Here is an 18,142-nt window from a genome sequence, read left to right as displayed (position 1 = left end):
TAGCAATAATTTTACCATGTAATTGCATTTCATTGCAATATGCTACTTGGGCATATCGATCATCGAGTTTGGTGTATCAATAACTGAGCTCTGGCAATGGCAATACACAACCGAAATTCTAACAATTTTGGGGAAAAAAAGAAAAATTAAAAAACAAAAACAGGAAGGATCAATTAGGCTTATTTAAGGGCATGGAGCAGGTAAAGCGAAGTTTAATTCTGCCTTAACGAACAATGCTACGTAACTAACTGACAGTTTTTGGGAAAAAAAGGAAGGAAAGGAAGGAAGGAGTTTGCGACTTTGCAGCATTCTACAGTATGAAATACGCAAGCTGATGATTATAGTTTCTTTCCAATTCTGCAGGAGAACGCTTCATTGACGTTGTAATGTATGAAAAAATTGTAAATCCAACCTTAAAATTACAAAAATGGCGAAGTTGCCCTTGGTTCTGAAAAATCATCAGTTTGAAGATAGGCTGCACTCACTGCACTGTTTGTTAGCCATCGCTATGCAGGGTCATCTCATTCAGCCTCGTCGGTTGAATAATAAGATTGGACACAGAGCTAAGTGTCACTGTTTAGCTATTTTTACATAACTAAGCAAATATATCTGGTGTGAGTTCATTGAAAATTTGATGAATAACGTTTTTTCACCGTGCGCGCTTTCGCAGTAACGCGTCTTTTCGATATTTCCATCCAGATAAATCACGATCGTTCGGTGGCGTCTGTATTTTGTTTCTGGTTCAATAGTTGTCTGCATTTTTCTCGAAGATCTGGTTCGCAGAATTCGGTCCGCGGATTTTTCTGCGCTTCTAAGTTTCTCTCCGCTCAATATTGTTTACTTGTAGCTTACAACCGAAAGCGATTTATCTTCTAAACTACGAAGATCCTTCGGACTGAACTCTCGGAAGAAATGATAATAAAACGCGAGATAAAATGAATCATTATATTTCTCTCGCCGAAGAGACTTGTTTAGGGAACAGAAGTTAGTTGTTGGAAGTTTGGAAAAAAAGGTTACAGTTGAGAGGTATTTTTTTTTGCTTATGATAACATCAAAACTTGGAGGCGGCCGTCGGAATTCTTTCTCTGATTTTTCTCCTAATTATTCAATCAAACGCCGTTATTACTTAAACTTGTGCCGGTATCAACGACGCAGATCGTGGAACCAGCGTCAGATGTTCTTTCACGACTTTTACTTAATTTATTCAGTCGAGTGCTCTCGCTTATTGAATATTAATATTGCCACTTGTTTCTAGCTCCACTCTCTCTAAGTCCCGCATTAAAGGCTTGAAAATTAAATTGATTGGCTTTGTCTGTCGGTGAAGTTGAATGGTCATTTCACTCCTCACCCTACGTAAGTGTTCCGCTTAAAACTTGAGTTTTCTGAATCGTCACAAAATGTCTAATTGCAACCTAAAGCAACCCTGAAAATTCAACACTACAGTCACAAAAATTTAGCCGCGCGTCCTGCGGGAAATATCTCTGACTTTTCTATCGAACTGTGATGTGCAACCATACTCTGCGGAACAAGAAATTGAAATAAAGTTTTTTTTTTTTAAAGTTTATTGCGCCAACTTAGATATTATATGATAATGGTGTCTTTTATACTGATATCAATACCGTGTACAGTATGACGGTTTTAGGACCGTATCTATCACTTCTTGTTGCGGATTAATGGATTGCTAGACAAGGTACGAATCAAAGCATGCTCATACATGAGTCCCAATCAATATTTCACGTAGAGCTTGATTCGAGTGACGAAAATTGCTTAAATTAACCACTAATTTTGATATTCACATTTCCAGTTAGCATAGGATGCGGGAAATTTAAATTGCCCGCTTACAATCCCCCCTCCCCATTAAATATTTATTTTTCTTTAAGAACTTCGTGAATACTTTTCCTTGAAATTTTCGGATTTTTTACAATAAATTGCAAAGAAAATTATCTGATAAAATGGGGAAAAAGTAAAAGTAACTCTGCGAATTCGTATTTTATCAAAGGAAATTTGGTAACGTTGGAACGGTCATACGACATTCTTCCATTGCACGGTAGTGAAATTCTCTTCCCCGTGGAGGGTGACACATAAGTGCCACGCTCCAGGTGCTGTTTTGAAACGATCCATCCTCATTTTGCACCTCTCTTTGCCTAGCCTCTGAAATGAAGGCGAATCACTCGAGTCAAACACATAGATGGCTAGAATGCTTGAGAGCGGACTCACCGATCATGTCGACGACGGCGATGGGGTCGTCGACGTACTTCCTGCTCTTCTTGATGTTGTAGTTGGGCTCGTTGAGGAGGAAGGCGGCCGTGTACGGGGTGAAGATGGCCGTGTACATGACCAGGATTTGGATGATCCAGTCCCAGACGGCCTTGAACGGGCTGTAGTGGAGCACCGTCCATCGGTGGATCCGCGGCGACTGGAGCTTGTACTCCGGCAGCACGTCCGCGCCCAGAGAGAGCACCTGAAACACACAATTTCAATCTCAAAAAATTGTCGATTTTCAATGGAGAATCTTAAAAAATCGATATGTCGCAGGCAAATAGTGAAATCAGGCATTTTGTCAAATGCCTAGGCAGATAGTTAAATTTTGACTGTTTGCACAATTTTGTGAATTTATGGCAAAGAGCTCGCGAGTTTTCAATATTTTTGGAAAAATAACTCATCAAACCTACGGACTCTTTTTGTCTCTACCTCTTCAATTCCTTCTCATATTTTTAAATGTTCACTTTCTCAAAATTCTGTTTTTTATGACATGCTAAAAATTTCGAGATGAGTGTCTGTTCAGGAGCTAAAAATCGTTTAAAATACAATTGCGTGATGCAAATTTTTATCGAGAATTTTTTCTTCCAGGAGCAATTAAGTAACTTTTCTAAAATTAGGAAAAGAATCAGAATTTCAATCTACGTTAGAATATTTTACTATTTGCCTAGACATTTGACAAAATGCCTGATTTTACTATTTGCCTGCGACAGATATAACCGATCGATATATCGACTCCTGAACATTAAAACTCGATATTTCGTGTAAAAATACGTAGGATTCGGTGTGTAGAACAAGTGTAAACAACGATAACAACCCCGTAGACACATCAATTCAACAAGAAAATAGCGAAAACTAAGGCCGGAGTTTAACCCCTTTGCCCCCCCCCCCCCGTAACTTGAAAACGGTTCCTATACTCATTTTAAAAATTTTTCCTGAGTTTTCTGTTATTATAAGCTTCCACTTGAACCTTGGTTCGATGGTCGAATCGAATACCGAAAAAGGGGCGAAATTTTGGGAGGCTCTTTCATGAGGAGACTGATGGAACCACTTTTAGAACCTCAAAGTTTTGTATAAACGGAGATATGAGCGTTTAAAGTTTCCAAATTTTGTCCGATCTCCCCTATTGATTTAATCCACCGTGCGCCATATTGGCGTAAAAGAACAAAATCAAAAACAATCTTCTCTTTTACTGACTTAACTACGCAGAGACGCAGAAAGACCCACTGACCCTATCTATACTGTCTACATATAGAGCCTAGGAATAGCATCGATTTGACTTTATTTAGGGCGATAAATGAAGACGGATTACATAGCGTCATAAGAAGGACAATTTTCACAAACTCCGAGGTAAATATAACATTACAGCTTTAGTTGAGGATCCTTGCGAGAAATTGTAATGTTTTGCCGTGATAAATAATAAAAAATGTGATAGAACAAATTCTATGATTTTTTTTTTACAAAATTGTAGGTGAATATAAACAAACCTTTGAATTCGAAAAATTCACAAAATTTTTTCTTCGGAAATTTTAATTTTTATGGAGGCATAATGGGGAGATTTATATTCGTAAACTTTAGTTGGAATTTCATCATGACGGACTTGAAAATATAAAGACTTTTGAAAGCTCTAGGCCACAGGTTGAAAAACTTAAGGCAACGAACGTTGCTGCATAGAATAGGAAAGACTGTGTGAAATAGGAGGAAGTTATGGTGGAATTACGTTAACAAGCTTACTTCAATTACTTAAATCCCGAGTGTCATAAAGTTCTGAATCGATTAAAACCGTAATAGATGTAGGAATTTAAATGCTTTCATCCGAGGTATTTTCACAACATTGGCAGCAATTTATTCTTCCTACAACGCCTGGCGGGAGTTTGAAAGTAAGAGCTAACTGTTGCTGAATATCATTTGAAATTTGTTCACATATAGTTATGTCTGGCGGAGAAATACGTAGGACATGGCATCACTGTAGGAGACATCGTCTTCTCGTTATACCATATTCCATGCTCCCGAAAAGATCAGCAATTAACTTTAATCTCTTGGATTGGATAGAGAACAATGAAATGCACTGAGAACGAATGGAGTCCATATTACAAGAAAATTAAAAAACTTTGCACTCAGCACGGCGAATAAGAGAATTGATAAGAAATAAAATTAACCCATTCCTTGCGATTTAAAGAAAGCAAAAAAATTACGAAAGTAATGAGAAATGCAAAACGAAAGATAAAAAATTCAGTTTGATTTTATTTGAAGTTTGAAGTATTTAATTTTATTCATTGAAAAAAATCGTTATAACGTGTTTTAGCATGTCCCAAAATACTATTGAGTTTATATATAATTTATTGAATAAGTTGAAAGGAACCTACAGTTTCACTTTAATAGATAACAAAAAAGTTGTTTGGTTGATTTTATCGTTATGCCGAGGAAAAATACTTGTTGCACCCAAAAGAGACTTATTATGCTGAGGATAATTATTTCACTTGTGACAGTGATAGTTTATGCGTCGTTATGAAATTCTTCTGGTTTTTATTTCATTACACGATTTCTAGGCGAGAAAAACAAGCAGGTTTCAACAAAAAAGTGTTGAAAAAGGGCCCATATCGAGATCTTTACGAGCTGAGGGTTAATTGATTTTAAAAATGAACAGAGGACGAGTGCATATCTCAATTGAAAGGTCGTATAATCTCAAAGGCCTCTGTTTTACTGAAATCCTTTGAGCAAGAGCCGAGGTGGTATTCCAGGCATCATTCGCCATTTCAGATTCTCGAATTTTGAAAATTAAAGTGCAAATTCGTATTGTCCGTCGAAAAACACGACATGATACCACGTTCCTCAACAATCGATCGAACAAGAGCCGAGATGGCATTTTAGGCCACGTTCACTATCTGGATTTTTGAATTTTAAAAATTTGACTTAAAATTCAAGATGCCTGTCAAAGAATACTACCTAGCTCCTAGTTTCAACAAATCAATTGAACAGGAGCCGAGCTCACTGCGGTTCAGCTTCAAAATGAAGAGGTTGGGTTCCGCGCCGTTGATACAAATATATCAACTCGGGTGTGTTGCAAAGTATCAAGCTCAATTGAAGGCGTTTTTTACTCGCTAAGCGGACGGTGGCAGTGACGCGACGACGCAACGCGACGGTGAGTTGTTTCTCAAAATCCGGTAGGGGAGGGAGAGGAGAGTGCGAGGAAGAGGGGTTGGGGGTATTTCTTGGTGGGTGGGAAAACCAGGAATGGATAGGCACATATTTTTTTAGTGTTGGTTCCTTCCTATATTAATCAGTTTGAAAAGCACTGAAAAAAAGAAGAAGAAAAAACACCGTTCAGACAGGCGGATCCCATTAGCAAAGGACCAATTCTGCCGAATTTCCATCGCAAACTGTCTGGTGCGCAGTCGGGAGCATCGATGTTCCCTTTCTGCAGACTCTAGGCACTCCGCACCCGGAGAAGGATTTTCTGTCAGTCCTCGCCTCAGGCAGAGATTCAGCCCCTGAGCTCTGAAGGAAGGGCTGACAGAAACTCCTGCGGACCAAGACGGAATCTTTTAAAGTGAAACGTCCCTTTATGTAAAAGAAAAATCTGCACAATTGCTCTTCTTTTATTTATGGGGTACGGAATTCGAAGTAAAACGACCGTAGGCGTATAAGGAATACAAAAAATACTAATAGGAAATTTCAAAATTACTCTTTGGGGCCGTCCATAAATTACGAAAGGCAATTTTTCCGATTTTTATGACCCCCCCCCCCTCTTCTATCGTTTAAATGCATAATTTAATAAAAAAATGGTGTTGAAACAAATCGGTATTGTTTTAAACATTACTAATCGCTGGTAGGAGATCATGAAAAATAGCAGTTGTATTGAAAAAATAACATGCAGTTTTTTAATTCAAAAAGTTCAGTAAAATTACATTTTAACCGAAAAACATTAAACGTCTAAAAAACGAAATTTGGACTAGTAAGTCTTTAAATTAACGGAATTTGGAAGAAACAAAATTTTTGCGTTTGGCTTACGTATAGGCATAGGTAAGGCACCTCTGGACCCCCTCCCGGCTCCCTGTAAGTGCATTAGGTACGTAATTTGCGGACGGCCCCTTTGTAAAGGCATACTTACATTTATTTGTTTATACTGCCCACTAATGTTACATTTATTTCTGTCTTCGGAGTCTGCTTTTTCCTCTAAAAAAAATTATTGGACGGTCTACGTAAGATTAGGGCCTTACACCCTAGGTCCAGAGGTTTCTCTGCAAGAGGAGCCCTTTTCAATTACGTGCGCAAAAATGCACGCCTCACTCTTATTTTATGGAAAAAAGTATTTCTTTACGGCCACTCGCGGCATTTATGACATAATGTGTAATTTAATGACGTTTTTAGACTTCTTTCAGAAACGATGTACCTCTCTGTTTCTTGTGCAAAATGGTACCATATAAAATTGACGTATCCATGTTCATGACTCTTTTACACTAAACTCGGTCCTAATATTTTTCATTTATCAATAGAAGTACGATTGATAGCTTGAGTGTCTTCAACTCGAATACTTGAACAGTTTTGAGAACTAATTGGATTATGTTTCATCAAAATGTCATCATATACGGAACATTTTGTAAAAATTAAAGGAAAATAACGATTCTTCGGCCTTCTTTACAACAATACAATGCAGCGAGTGCATTGAAAATTCGAAATCAAAGACCTAGATACAAATATTTTTTTCTTGACACAGAAGAAAGGATTTACAATTTCGAGGAGAGTACCCAGATCCGTAGATATCGTTGAAAATAAGAGAGTTCGAATTGATCCATCAACCTACGTTCCTCAAACGGTGAAGACTTGCGCTGGGGGTAGCATGATAGAGACAGCTATAATCACAACTCAAAGCTAACGACGCGTGTTGTTTTTGAAGGATCATCACGAGAGCATTTACACGGTCCATTGCCGTTAATTTTTCGTGTAGCTTGCATAACAGACCGATCCGTCAAAAGTAAGCTGACATATCGTCGCTCCTCTGAAGTAAGGGCATATCTCCTTGAGCACATGAGCCTCAATTTACATTTAAGTCCATGCTCTCTGGGGCTCAGGCAGAAATCGAGTAACGCCCTTGTATCGGACGAGCGACGATGTCGGTTTTGCACTCGTCAAGGGTGATAAATTAAGCTCATCCCTCAACACTCTTCAAATATTCTGGTTTGCCCCCTGTGGAGTGCGGAGAGCCTCAGATTTATCACCCCACAGAGGCACATATCTTTGACACGAAGATTTTTTTTTTTTAATATTTGATTGAAAAATGAGTTATAAAATCAAACCCAGAGAATTGTGTGAAGACGAATAAACTATCGTGGTCACAGCTGAAATTTACTCAGCATGATAAGTCGACTTCGGGTGCAACGATAATTTTCCTCGGCACAACGATACAATGAATAAAACAACTTTTTTCCGTACGTCAATGCACAAAAAAATGAAAGATGAGAGGCATGCCGTTTCTGAAATAAGTCTGAACTAATTTTTCCTTACTGATAAAATCGACCTGTTAGGACGGTGCTCTTTCCATAGTGTTTTTTGAGCTGATTTTTAAAAGAAGTGACCAACGCCGAAAAAAGGAACGATGAATTCATTCTTGGTTTTCTCGCCAATCAAGAAGCACTTCCTCCCCTTCCCTCCCCCACGGCACCATAACCCCCCGCCCCTCACGACCAAATTTTGGAGAAGAAACACTTCTACATCATAGGGCATGCCCGCATACTCATCGACGACACGACACGACACGACGCAACCGTCGTGCGCGTTGCCGCTTACTGCATACGCTTAACGGGTGAAAAACGCCTTCAATTGAGCTTGATACTGTGCAACACACCCGAGTTGATATAATTGTATCATCAGTGCGAAACCCAACCTCCTTATTGTGTAGCTGATCTGCGCGAACTGGTTCCTGCTCGATCGATTTTAGTGAAACTTGATACCTGAAGGTATTTTTGATGGGAAATTCGAATTTATAGTCAAATTTTCATAATTCGAAAATCTAAAATGGTGGGCGTGGCCTAAAGAGCTATTTCCACTTCTGGTCGATCAATTGCTGTAAAACTTGGTTCCGTGGCGTGTTTTTTGACAGATAACTTGACTTTTGACTTTAATTTTCAAAATGACTTTCACTTTCATTTTCTATGATGGCGGACGCGGTATCTCCCGAAGTGGTATCTCAGTTCCTGTTAAATCGATTTTATTAAAACAGGAGCCTCTGAAATTACTTGAAGTTTGCAATTGAGATATGCACCATTTTTCTGTACGTTTTCAAAATCAATCTACCCTCAACTCATCTAGAACTCGATATGAGCCTGCTTCTCGACACTTTCGTGTTGAAGAGCGCACTGTTGCCGGTAACCATATGATCGATACCACAAACTAACACGGTGACCACGGCTCAAAACGTAAGCAGGACCCGAACCCCCGTATTATTGCAGTAGTATTATTACCATTGTTAGAGCTAGGATTTTTTCCCCTCGATCCATAACCACTCACTTTCTCACTGAGAAAATGAACTTTTTGTTCTGGGTTCAAAGTGACGCGAGCATTGAAACCGAGGATTTCAGAATGCCTGTTAAAGCATAGTCTTGCAAGTTGCGCCGTTGGCTATGCCACTATCTGTGAATCTTTGTATTTTTTCCGTAATCTCTGGCCGTGTAGTGCTAATTTCACAACCTGCGCTGAGGCCTCCGTATCGCATCTCCTCCTTGGCACTGCTCCCAACAGAGAGTCATTAAATTCACTGGGCTCTGTCTAATGTGCTGTTTGCTCTTATTGTCGGCGAAATTTTCCGCAAATGAGTCTGTAAGCTCAGTTCCCCGCGCCGCGCGTCTGTGAGACACTAAATCGTCGCTCCGGAGCTTGGTCCGTTATGAAAACAAAAGACGACCACCAAATGGACTCGGAAGAACTCTTCGTTGGTCTTCTATTTATGTTGTATTCGTATTATAGAAAGTAGGAATGAATCAATCACCGTGCTGACGTGTTATACGAAGTAAGCAGTAAGTACCCAAATGAAGTTTTAAAGAAATCCATTTCCTCAAAACTTCATTTCGGTACTTACTGCTCGTTTCGCATATCACGTCGGCACGGTGATTGATGCATTCCTACTATCCATAATGCAAATACAAAATAAATAGAATAATCAACGAACCCTTATCAAGTCCATTGATAAGTGTTCATTCCTAAATTATTTAAAGCACTCTTTCGTCATTTTTTAACCCCTCCCCTCTCCCCTTTGTAACGCTTTTGTGATGAAGCTCTCTATCCTATATCCCATTCGAACATTCGTACGACATTTGGAGTACATTTTGCAATAAGGAACCAATATTTCTGGCCAATTTTAGAAACAACATACGTGCCTTTGGTTTTCCTGTGCAGATATGTGCTTCTATGGGAGATCCAGAGATAAGTGTTCTTATTGCAAACTGTAATCCATTTATTCTTGACACGGCAGAACAGCGGCCTCTAAATAACGTGTAAAAGGATTCGCCTCCATTAGGACACATTTACGCTGAAAGGAACTATGTACAAAGGGTTTTCGTGCGACATAGTTGCTTTCAGCATAAATACGTCTGTAGATACAAGGAAATCAAAAGAGCTCTTGCACCGCATACAAGATCCTATTGACCCATTATGAAAGCACGATCTTACGACACGCGGATTTCTAATACATTCTTCGAACATTTTTTTTCCGTGGGAGGGGGGGTTAAGAAGTAGGAAAAGGGGGTTGCGACCCCTAGACGAAAGCTACTCGGCGAAGCCTAAGAAGAAGAAATAGGGGGTGAGTTTCTTCGACTCGGAGCGGGGAGGATTAAGCGGCGACAGGAAGAAAGCGTCATTATTCGAGTCGATTGCGGTAATTTGCGGGCGCGGCACCGGCTCGGCTCTAATCTGCATAAGTGCATAATCCGTGCAGTTATAACGACGACGATGCCGGGAGTCGGCGGCGGCGGCGGCGGTGGAGTTAAAAAGTCACGTGTTGCGCGGCGGTGCGATACGGGGAAGCCCGCCAGGTTCTGGACGCGAGCCGCCGCCCGCCCGCAAAGCCCGTGCTCAATGACGTGTGCACACTCCGAAGCGGTCGTTCGGGTGTGAATGGATCTTGGCTACTCTTCTGCGAGCACTTTTCTGTCCTTCTTCCAGTACTTTTGTCCAGAGAGAGGGAGGCTCTTGCAAACTTTGCCCGGATTTACGGAAATTCACACGATTTCAGACACCTGCAGATTCTCCAATGGATTCTTGCGTTTCCAACATCGTCGGCCCGAATAGGTAATCGATGTATACGGGACACATCATATAGATCAGATCTTGAGATTCTTATGGAATTTCAAGTGAAACTGCAGACCAATAAATTAAATCATTAGTGCCAGTTTGAGAACCTCAATTTGTGCGTGGAGAATCTTAAGCGGTATAATTCTGGAAAAAAACCACGGCGTCGTGCAGCGTGCAGCAAAAATCTGGTTATAAGACCAGCGAATATTTATCGAGAATGCGAATCTCCTTCCTTTCTCGCTATTTTTTACACCCATCTCCCCCCCTCCCCCTACCCGCTGAAGATGGTAACCTGCTGTTGCATTTGAATATCATTCGGCTATATTTGCAGCTATTTTTGCGTGATTCCTGCTGCTTTTGGCGAATATTGTGTTTCTCGTTGAAGACGTCATCGGAGCACCATGTAAAAAGGCGTCATCTGGTCACCCATTGATGAAGTCATGAAGGTACCTATTGCGGCTGCTTCCAGTTGTTTCAGGCACTTTGTAGTTGTTGCTAGTCATTCCCTGACATTTTCGGCTGTTCCTAGCTGATAACGTTATTGTATAACCCGTTAACGCAAACAATCTTGCAAACTGTCATTGACCTTTCTCACAGGTGATTGCAATCGATTTTTGAATTTTAAGCATAACATTTTGTTAAGTTTTGCTTTTTCCTTTTTCAACTTCATACGATGGGGAAACATAGTTTTAAATACATTCGAACCATACTAGAGAGTGATTTGTGATAGTTAGCAAGATTTTTTGGTTTATTCGAGTTGTGTTGTCTTACACCTCCCTGGATAAACTTGATTACTGGAGACGGCGAAAAAATGCCTCAGACGCTAAAACTGCGCAACTACGCGATAATGAAAATAACTTGTACACAACGACGCAAGTTTAACTACGCAATTTGTGTGTTACGTAGTTGATCTTAGACATTTCGTCGTTTCCCGACGAAGGAACGTAACTTCATTAGAAGATTGTCAAATTGACCCAAGCAACTGATTTATTTTACAAAAATGTACTTGTGCAATTCGTATCTAAAATTTGTCTGACTTTTGCATGAAATCTGAGGAAAAAGCATTGAATTTTTCAGTTAGAAGTGTTCAAGATTCTCACTGATTAATAAAGTTGCGAGGAAAAACTTGGCAACATTGAAATGAAGTTACGTTCTTTTGATGCTGTGCAAGTTGGGTGAGTCTTTTGGTGGAAAAGATTCATTTTTGGAGCAATTCGGCAAGCCCGCGGGGCCCTTAACCCTTCTTCGCTCGATTCCGCATTGATTGCAGCACTGCACGCTCCGGTGAAAATTAAGTGGGTAAATATTACCTTATCGTATATTTCAAAGGCAACACGAGCCATCCCTTTTTGACGCCAATATGCCAATTTTCGACGAGGAATATGATCTTTGAGCGGGTTGTTTTCAAAAGGGAACTAACGGGTCTATTTTCCAGATGGGCCCTCGGCTATGTTATAAGGAGAGCCTTGGGGGATCATCTAAAAAAATGGATTTATTCCTTTTTAGAAACGACCCCTTCCTTTGCCTCTGAAGAGATTCACCTGACGGTATAGTTTAGACGATGTTGTAAATCTTGGGACAAAATAAATTGTTTTGAGCATGTCCTGATTTAAGCTCAATGAGCCGATTTCAGCGAGAAAAGGGTAAACATTTCCGGAAACAAGGGGTCTACTCGTGGGTTAGTTAGCAGAAAAACCCGTAAAAGAGACGCAAACTTGGTTCTTCTACACGGATGAAGTGTCCTCCTGATGCAATCTCAAGCAATCGGCTGATCACTTGGCTCAATGTTATGATTTATTTAGCCCTCTTCCCCGTAAACAAAAAGGAACTTGGCAAAACTTATGAAATTATAATATAAATTTCAGTCGAACTACGTCTTTTCTGTCCTCGGCTGTGTTGCTTGTGTAGCCCTCGAAGCACCACAACGAATAACACAAACGGAGTTCACGAAATGTGGAAGCAAGCAGGGCTACGGAAAGGACGTGCGTTGATAAAGGCGCAGAGATACAACTATTCGTGCTTGATGACTGTGCGTGTTGCAGCTGCCAAATTGAAGGCGCGATGGCGCGAGGCGCAATGTTCCGCTCTATATTGCCAAGGAGACGTCACTGAGATTTGAGGGAAAACTTAAAACAAGCGGGAAAGTTCTAGTGCGTTCGTCTGTGTTAAGTGAAAAAATACATTTTTTATTAATTAATGGCACACCGAAGATTATGGAAAAATCTAAAAAGAACTCAGCTGATATGAGACGTATAAATGTTTGCTTTCACGGCATTACCATGACAACATTTTCTATGTAGGTGCATTTTTAATTTCCCCGAAGAAGATGAGCACCGATGAGAAAAAAAACTCGCCTCAATGATAATTTCAAAGATTAATTTTGAGAAAACTACCCTACCATTTAAACCAATAAATTATAGAAAAACAGATTACCGTCCTCCGTGGTTCGATATCAGAAGCATTAAATAAAGATATTATAAACTAAAACTGCATGTAAGCAACTAGAGTCCCTTTATACTGAGAGTCAAGACAATTTGAATCCATTTCTGATTGGTTCCCGTATTTTAGGCCTTCACAGTGTCACAAACGGGAATAAAGATTACAGTTTCAACCGATTGCAAAGATTATAATCTGGAATGAACCGGGGAATTACGGGTTCGGCAAGGAACAAACGGAATGAGGGAAGGAACGAAGAAAGGAATTCGAGAATGGGCCGATCAAAGATTACGAAAAACGTTCGATTTCTGTAATCTTTATTCCCGTTTGTGACATCCATGAGCCGAATTGTCTTGACTCTCAGTATAAAGGGACTCTATAAGCAACTGCATGACTCAAAAATTCAAAAAATTTCTGGGGGAGGCCCCCGGACCTCCCTTACACCCCCTCTCTCCAGTTCAAGGTGTCTGAATCTGCCTATGTAACACGCTAGACTTGGCTATTCAACACTAGAGTATCAGTGTAGGGAAAGTGTTGCCATCTGATCTTTTTCAGTGCAGAAAGCAGCTCCGCTTTCTAATAAGTCTACGTGTCAGAGACTTTAATGGAATTCTTAGCTTAAAATCTAAGAAAACAAGAAAGTGACAGAGCTCGAGACGTGATAATAATTTTAATTTCCAACTTCTGAATGAGTTCTAAACAAACTTCGATGAATATTTTTGCCGAGAATCACACTTTTCCTGAGGTGTCATTCATTTTTCTCTAAAAAATACAATATCCTCTGGGTGGGTTTCGTTTACACTCAGCCCTGAGAGTTTCATAAAAAACCACAAAAACAGCACCTTTCTCCCTGTACTGTTGTCCTATGGAATAACGCCCAATGAATATCCGGATGCAGCAAAATTTTTCTTTATGAAACATTCATGTGTTGGGAAATTTATGAATATTTTCGATTGAAATTTTCAGAATCTGTGGATTTAGATTTCAGGAAAAAATCTTTGGGAAATCCAGAGAAAAGTATCCAAAAGCTTTCCGGAAAATTCACATTTTATAGAAAGAAATAAGGCAACGACTGAAGGCTCATCCGTCGTTTTTCATCAGCCTAGCGATATTTGTAGAGCCATTAAACCCATTCAACAATTAGGTGGTTCCAAGGTTTTCGTATGATAAAATTACCCACTATCGATTGATTTGGTTTATTATTCGGTCGGTCAAAGTTTACGAGAGTGAACTCTACTGTTTCAAAGGTTGTGGTCTGTTTTAATGGCTGCGTCATCCCTGCATTAATCGATACGTGTCCTACGTCCGAGGATTCCGATGTGATAAAAAGGAAAATAGGAAAAAGATAACACTGAATCGGACTTTATTCTGCGTATTGATGACGCAAGTCCATTCCAAATTGGTCATAAATACTAATCTTGATTCAATTCATGACTCATCAGATCCATTTCAAGAGGATCCCGACGCATTTAAACATCTGCGAAGTAGCCAACGAGGTGATTCTCATGCTTACATTAGAACCATCAAACAGCGATACTGCAGCGCAGTGGCGTGACGTAAATGATCGATTATCGACATTTCCCCATTGGTAGCTGTAGTAAAGAATCGATTACTAAAGTTTTCGCTGTGAACACCCTGTTCATGGACATGTGCAAAGATCATTATGGACATGTGCAAAGAATGTCGGAGGAGAGGTTGCCCAAACAAGTTTTGGATTGGGTACCACCTGGGAAGAGGCGACGGGGACGTCCCGTAAAGGGTTGGCGGCAAGGCGTTGACGAAGAGATGTTGCGGTGTCAGTTGCCCGATAACCTCTGGGAAGACAGGCATATGTGGCGTTTGGGGGTCGTAGAACGCCAGAGTGCGTTGTAAAGCGACTTTAATATATATATACACCCTGTTCATCGATCCTATTCATAGGTTTGAGTGGAAGATCAATCGATACATCGCAGAGCACGCCACACCATTGCGGCCGGGCTGGGGGAAAACGCCGTATGAGCATTCGAATGTTGCCAAGTCTCCTCAATTTTATTTTGATTTTTTTGAGGAAGTTCAGGATGTTATTCTTCGAAATTTTCAGACTTTTTATTTCAACTTTTCGAGCAAAATTCTCTGGAAAATTGGAAGAAAAATATTTACGAATGTTCTCGAATATTCACGATTTGGCAAAGGAAATTGGCAACGTCTGAAGGCTCACACGGTGTTTTTCCTTAGCTAGGCAGGATAGACGCCAAATGACGTAGTCACTAGATCAGTTGGACGTATTTATGCTAAAAGGAACTATGTTGCATATAAACCCTATGCACATAGTTCCTTTTAGCATAAATGCGTTCAGTTTACGAGCACTGTTTGGAGAGCGCGGAGTGCGGTACGCGCGAGGGATGGAGCGTGAGGTGTTTGAAGCGGGCGAGGGCGATGCTGCAGAGCGTGTGGTATCCCGGGCGATTGAAGGCGCTGTCGTGGCGCGTTGCCGGCTTTAACATCTTCGGGCATGAGCAAACACTGCTAGTCGTCATTGATTAAATCCTGCCCGCGTTTCTCTCCGCGCGGTCTGCATCTGTCGCTCCCACCCCCACCCCATCCACCCCTCGCCCCGCCCTCACGCTTCTCCCCCGCGCCCCCTGGAGCATCAGCCCTACTCCGTCTTTCCCCCGATTTTTACACTTTCCGCTTTTCGTGTCTCTCTCCCTCTCACACTCCCTGTCCCAATTCCTCTGTTTGGTTACACTTTAGTTGATTTTGCTATCGTGAGTTTGGTGGCTCTAAATCTGTATGTTTACAGACTTGGGTAAGTCAGTGGCGTGGCGTGCTTTTCGATCTATCGATATTTCCCCATTTGAAGCTTTAATAAATAATCGATTATTAAGGAGTTCGATGCAAACACCCGTTTGTCGATACTTTTCCATAGGTTTAAATGACCGATCAATCGATATATCGCAAAGCACGCCACGCCACTGACGTAAGTCTGATGGAACGATTTGCTTATAGTTGAAATAGCTAAACAATGATAATATTACATATTTTATTAAGCATGTGCTCATTTTAATCGGATATTGACAAAACTTTGTTTACTGACATGGTGGTAAAATAGAGTTGGATCCGCACTATTTTGCCGGAAATCAAGGCCAAAAAATTGTATTACTAATTAGATCAACTTGTATGCTTCAGTATCAAATCAACTTCTAGTTTTTAAAAACTAAAGTTTCTCCAAAGGACATTGAAAGAGACTACATGTCGCGATTGGGAACTAATATTTTTGGCTGATTTCAGAAACAACATACGTGCCATTAGTTTGCCAATGAGGATGGGTGATTTTGTGAATGAATCCGAGCCAGAGATAGTATTTTCTGAAAGCGGAATTTAGTCAAAATATTCAAAAAGCACCCAAAAGAACGACAGGAAGGCGTTTTTCGAATAACAATCCCTGATCTGGCAAATATTGTGAGCTTCCCGTTGAAAGCTTTGATCTGGCGTCACCGTCAGCGTCAATGCGATTCCTTCGAACTCATCAAAGACCGCAAACTTTGAGTCTTACAAACGACGAGTCTGCGATAGACACCGACTATCCGCAGTTCTATCTAGACGTAGTTAAGTTAAAAGGAACTATATCAATTTTGACATGAACCGTGGGATACATAAGAATACATCCATGACATGGCTCATGTCAAAATAGTTTTAGTTCCTTTTACTATAAATGCGTCTATTAGAACCGCTCGCGAAAACCGATATCTCTGTCACTTCAATTCTGCGATGCACACTCCAACTCATTCGCACAGCCAAAACCCCATTTTTTCCAGTTTCGATTTCGGATTAAGGATGTCATGACGATTGACTCCAGTTCTATTTGATGCCACTGTTCACAAACGCAGTCTCTATCGAGGGATGAAGCTACGACAAGTCAAGTTAAAATACATCCATTTTAACGACAAATGAGTCGAACGAAGAAAATCTCCCATAAAGCACGCATTGAACCTTAGTAGGAATATGGATGTATTGCAATGTATACAGCTGGAGCGAAAAATTAGTGTTGCACCTCGTAAAAATATCTCAAAAACGGCTTTATCAGCGGCGTTGCATTCACAATGTATGAAACGCATTCCGTATCTGACAATTTACGTAAGAAGCTTGCGCATTTTGAGTTTTCCGCTTTCAGAAGTGAACCGAGCTACAGACATAATTTGACACACAAGAAATGAGAGTCTTGTTCATACACGTTTAAAGTGTGAGCTTAACAGTATTATCGTTGCTCCTCTGACGTACGAGCGTATCTGCATTTACACGTGAGCCTTCTCCTCTATATATATCTACGCTTCTCGGGGCTCATAAGAAAATAGAAATACGTCCTTGAGTCAGAAGAACGACGCTATATATCACCTAATTTTTTACTCAGGCTTCATTTTTAAACGAAGAAATAAGCAACATAATACTTGGAATATCTCTATAAACTCTCCCAAGACTACGCAGAACGCAACTTTTGAGACAGCATGTTGCTTAATTTTCTGGTCAATGAATAAAACATGAGAAAATTAGTCACCGTCTGGTCTGCCGTCATAAGGAAAAACGTTATATGATTATTTGGACAGTGCCAAATTTCTTCCTTTCCCTTTCCCCTAAATTTTTGGCACGATTTAAAAATACCGTACAAGCCGACAGTTTCTCTATGCAGATAGGGGCTTTTACAGGTGGGTTAGAAATTTTAGTTCCTTATTGCAAAATGACGTCCAATTAAGTTCAACGGCGGAAGTTGTTCTGACTCTGCTCTATTCTATCGATTAGGATACAATCGCATGCAGTATAACATGTATCCAGTCACTAAATTGTGAATATCATTCAAAAAGTTGCGCCCGTATCAGCCAGGACTTTGGTACCGGATTCTCGGCGCCATGCATATTTTCCAGCGTTGCCATTATTTCAGAAGAAAACCACCGACTCTGAATGAAGCCTTCAAATCGCGGTTAGACTTCCTTGTACCAGAGCCCATATTTTGATCTCTAAAAAATTATTTTAAGTAAAAAAGTACTATACCGATGACGCCAGTTTTTAAATTTTTAATATTAACATATTCTTTTGTAAACATGTATGGGCATGAAAAAGGAAAGGAATCCAGGCTTCATAGATAGCTCAGAAAACAAATTTAAAGGATTAAACAGAAAACAAAAGA

General features: G+C 40.3%; 1 protein-coding gene across 16 annotated transcripts in view; it reads right to left on the bottom strand.

Annotated features, from left to right (window-relative positions):
* Positions 1–18,142, bottom strand: part of sei (potassium voltage-gated channel seizure) — a 380,532-nt gene that overhangs the window by 64,549 nt on the left and 297,841 nt on the right. For all 16 annotated transcript variants that reach the window (XM_019055545.2, XM_019055548.2, XM_019055549.2 and 13 more), the window contains one exon: positions 2,218–2,461. In XM_019055545.2, the coding sequence (XP_018911090.2) occupies positions 2,218–2,461 (244 nt within the window). The remainder of the gene's footprint in view (positions 1–2,217; positions 2,462–18,142) is intronic.

Source organism: Bemisia tabaci, chromosome 5 (assembly GCF_918797505.1).
Source record: "Bemisia tabaci chromosome 5, PGI_BMITA_v3".
Classification (NCBI taxonomy): Eukaryota; Metazoa; Arthropoda; class Insecta; order Hemiptera; family Aleyrodidae; genus Bemisia; species Bemisia tabaci.
The sequence above is the reverse complement of the archived record's forward strand: the minus strand, read 5'-3'. Positions and strand labels throughout refer to the sequence as shown.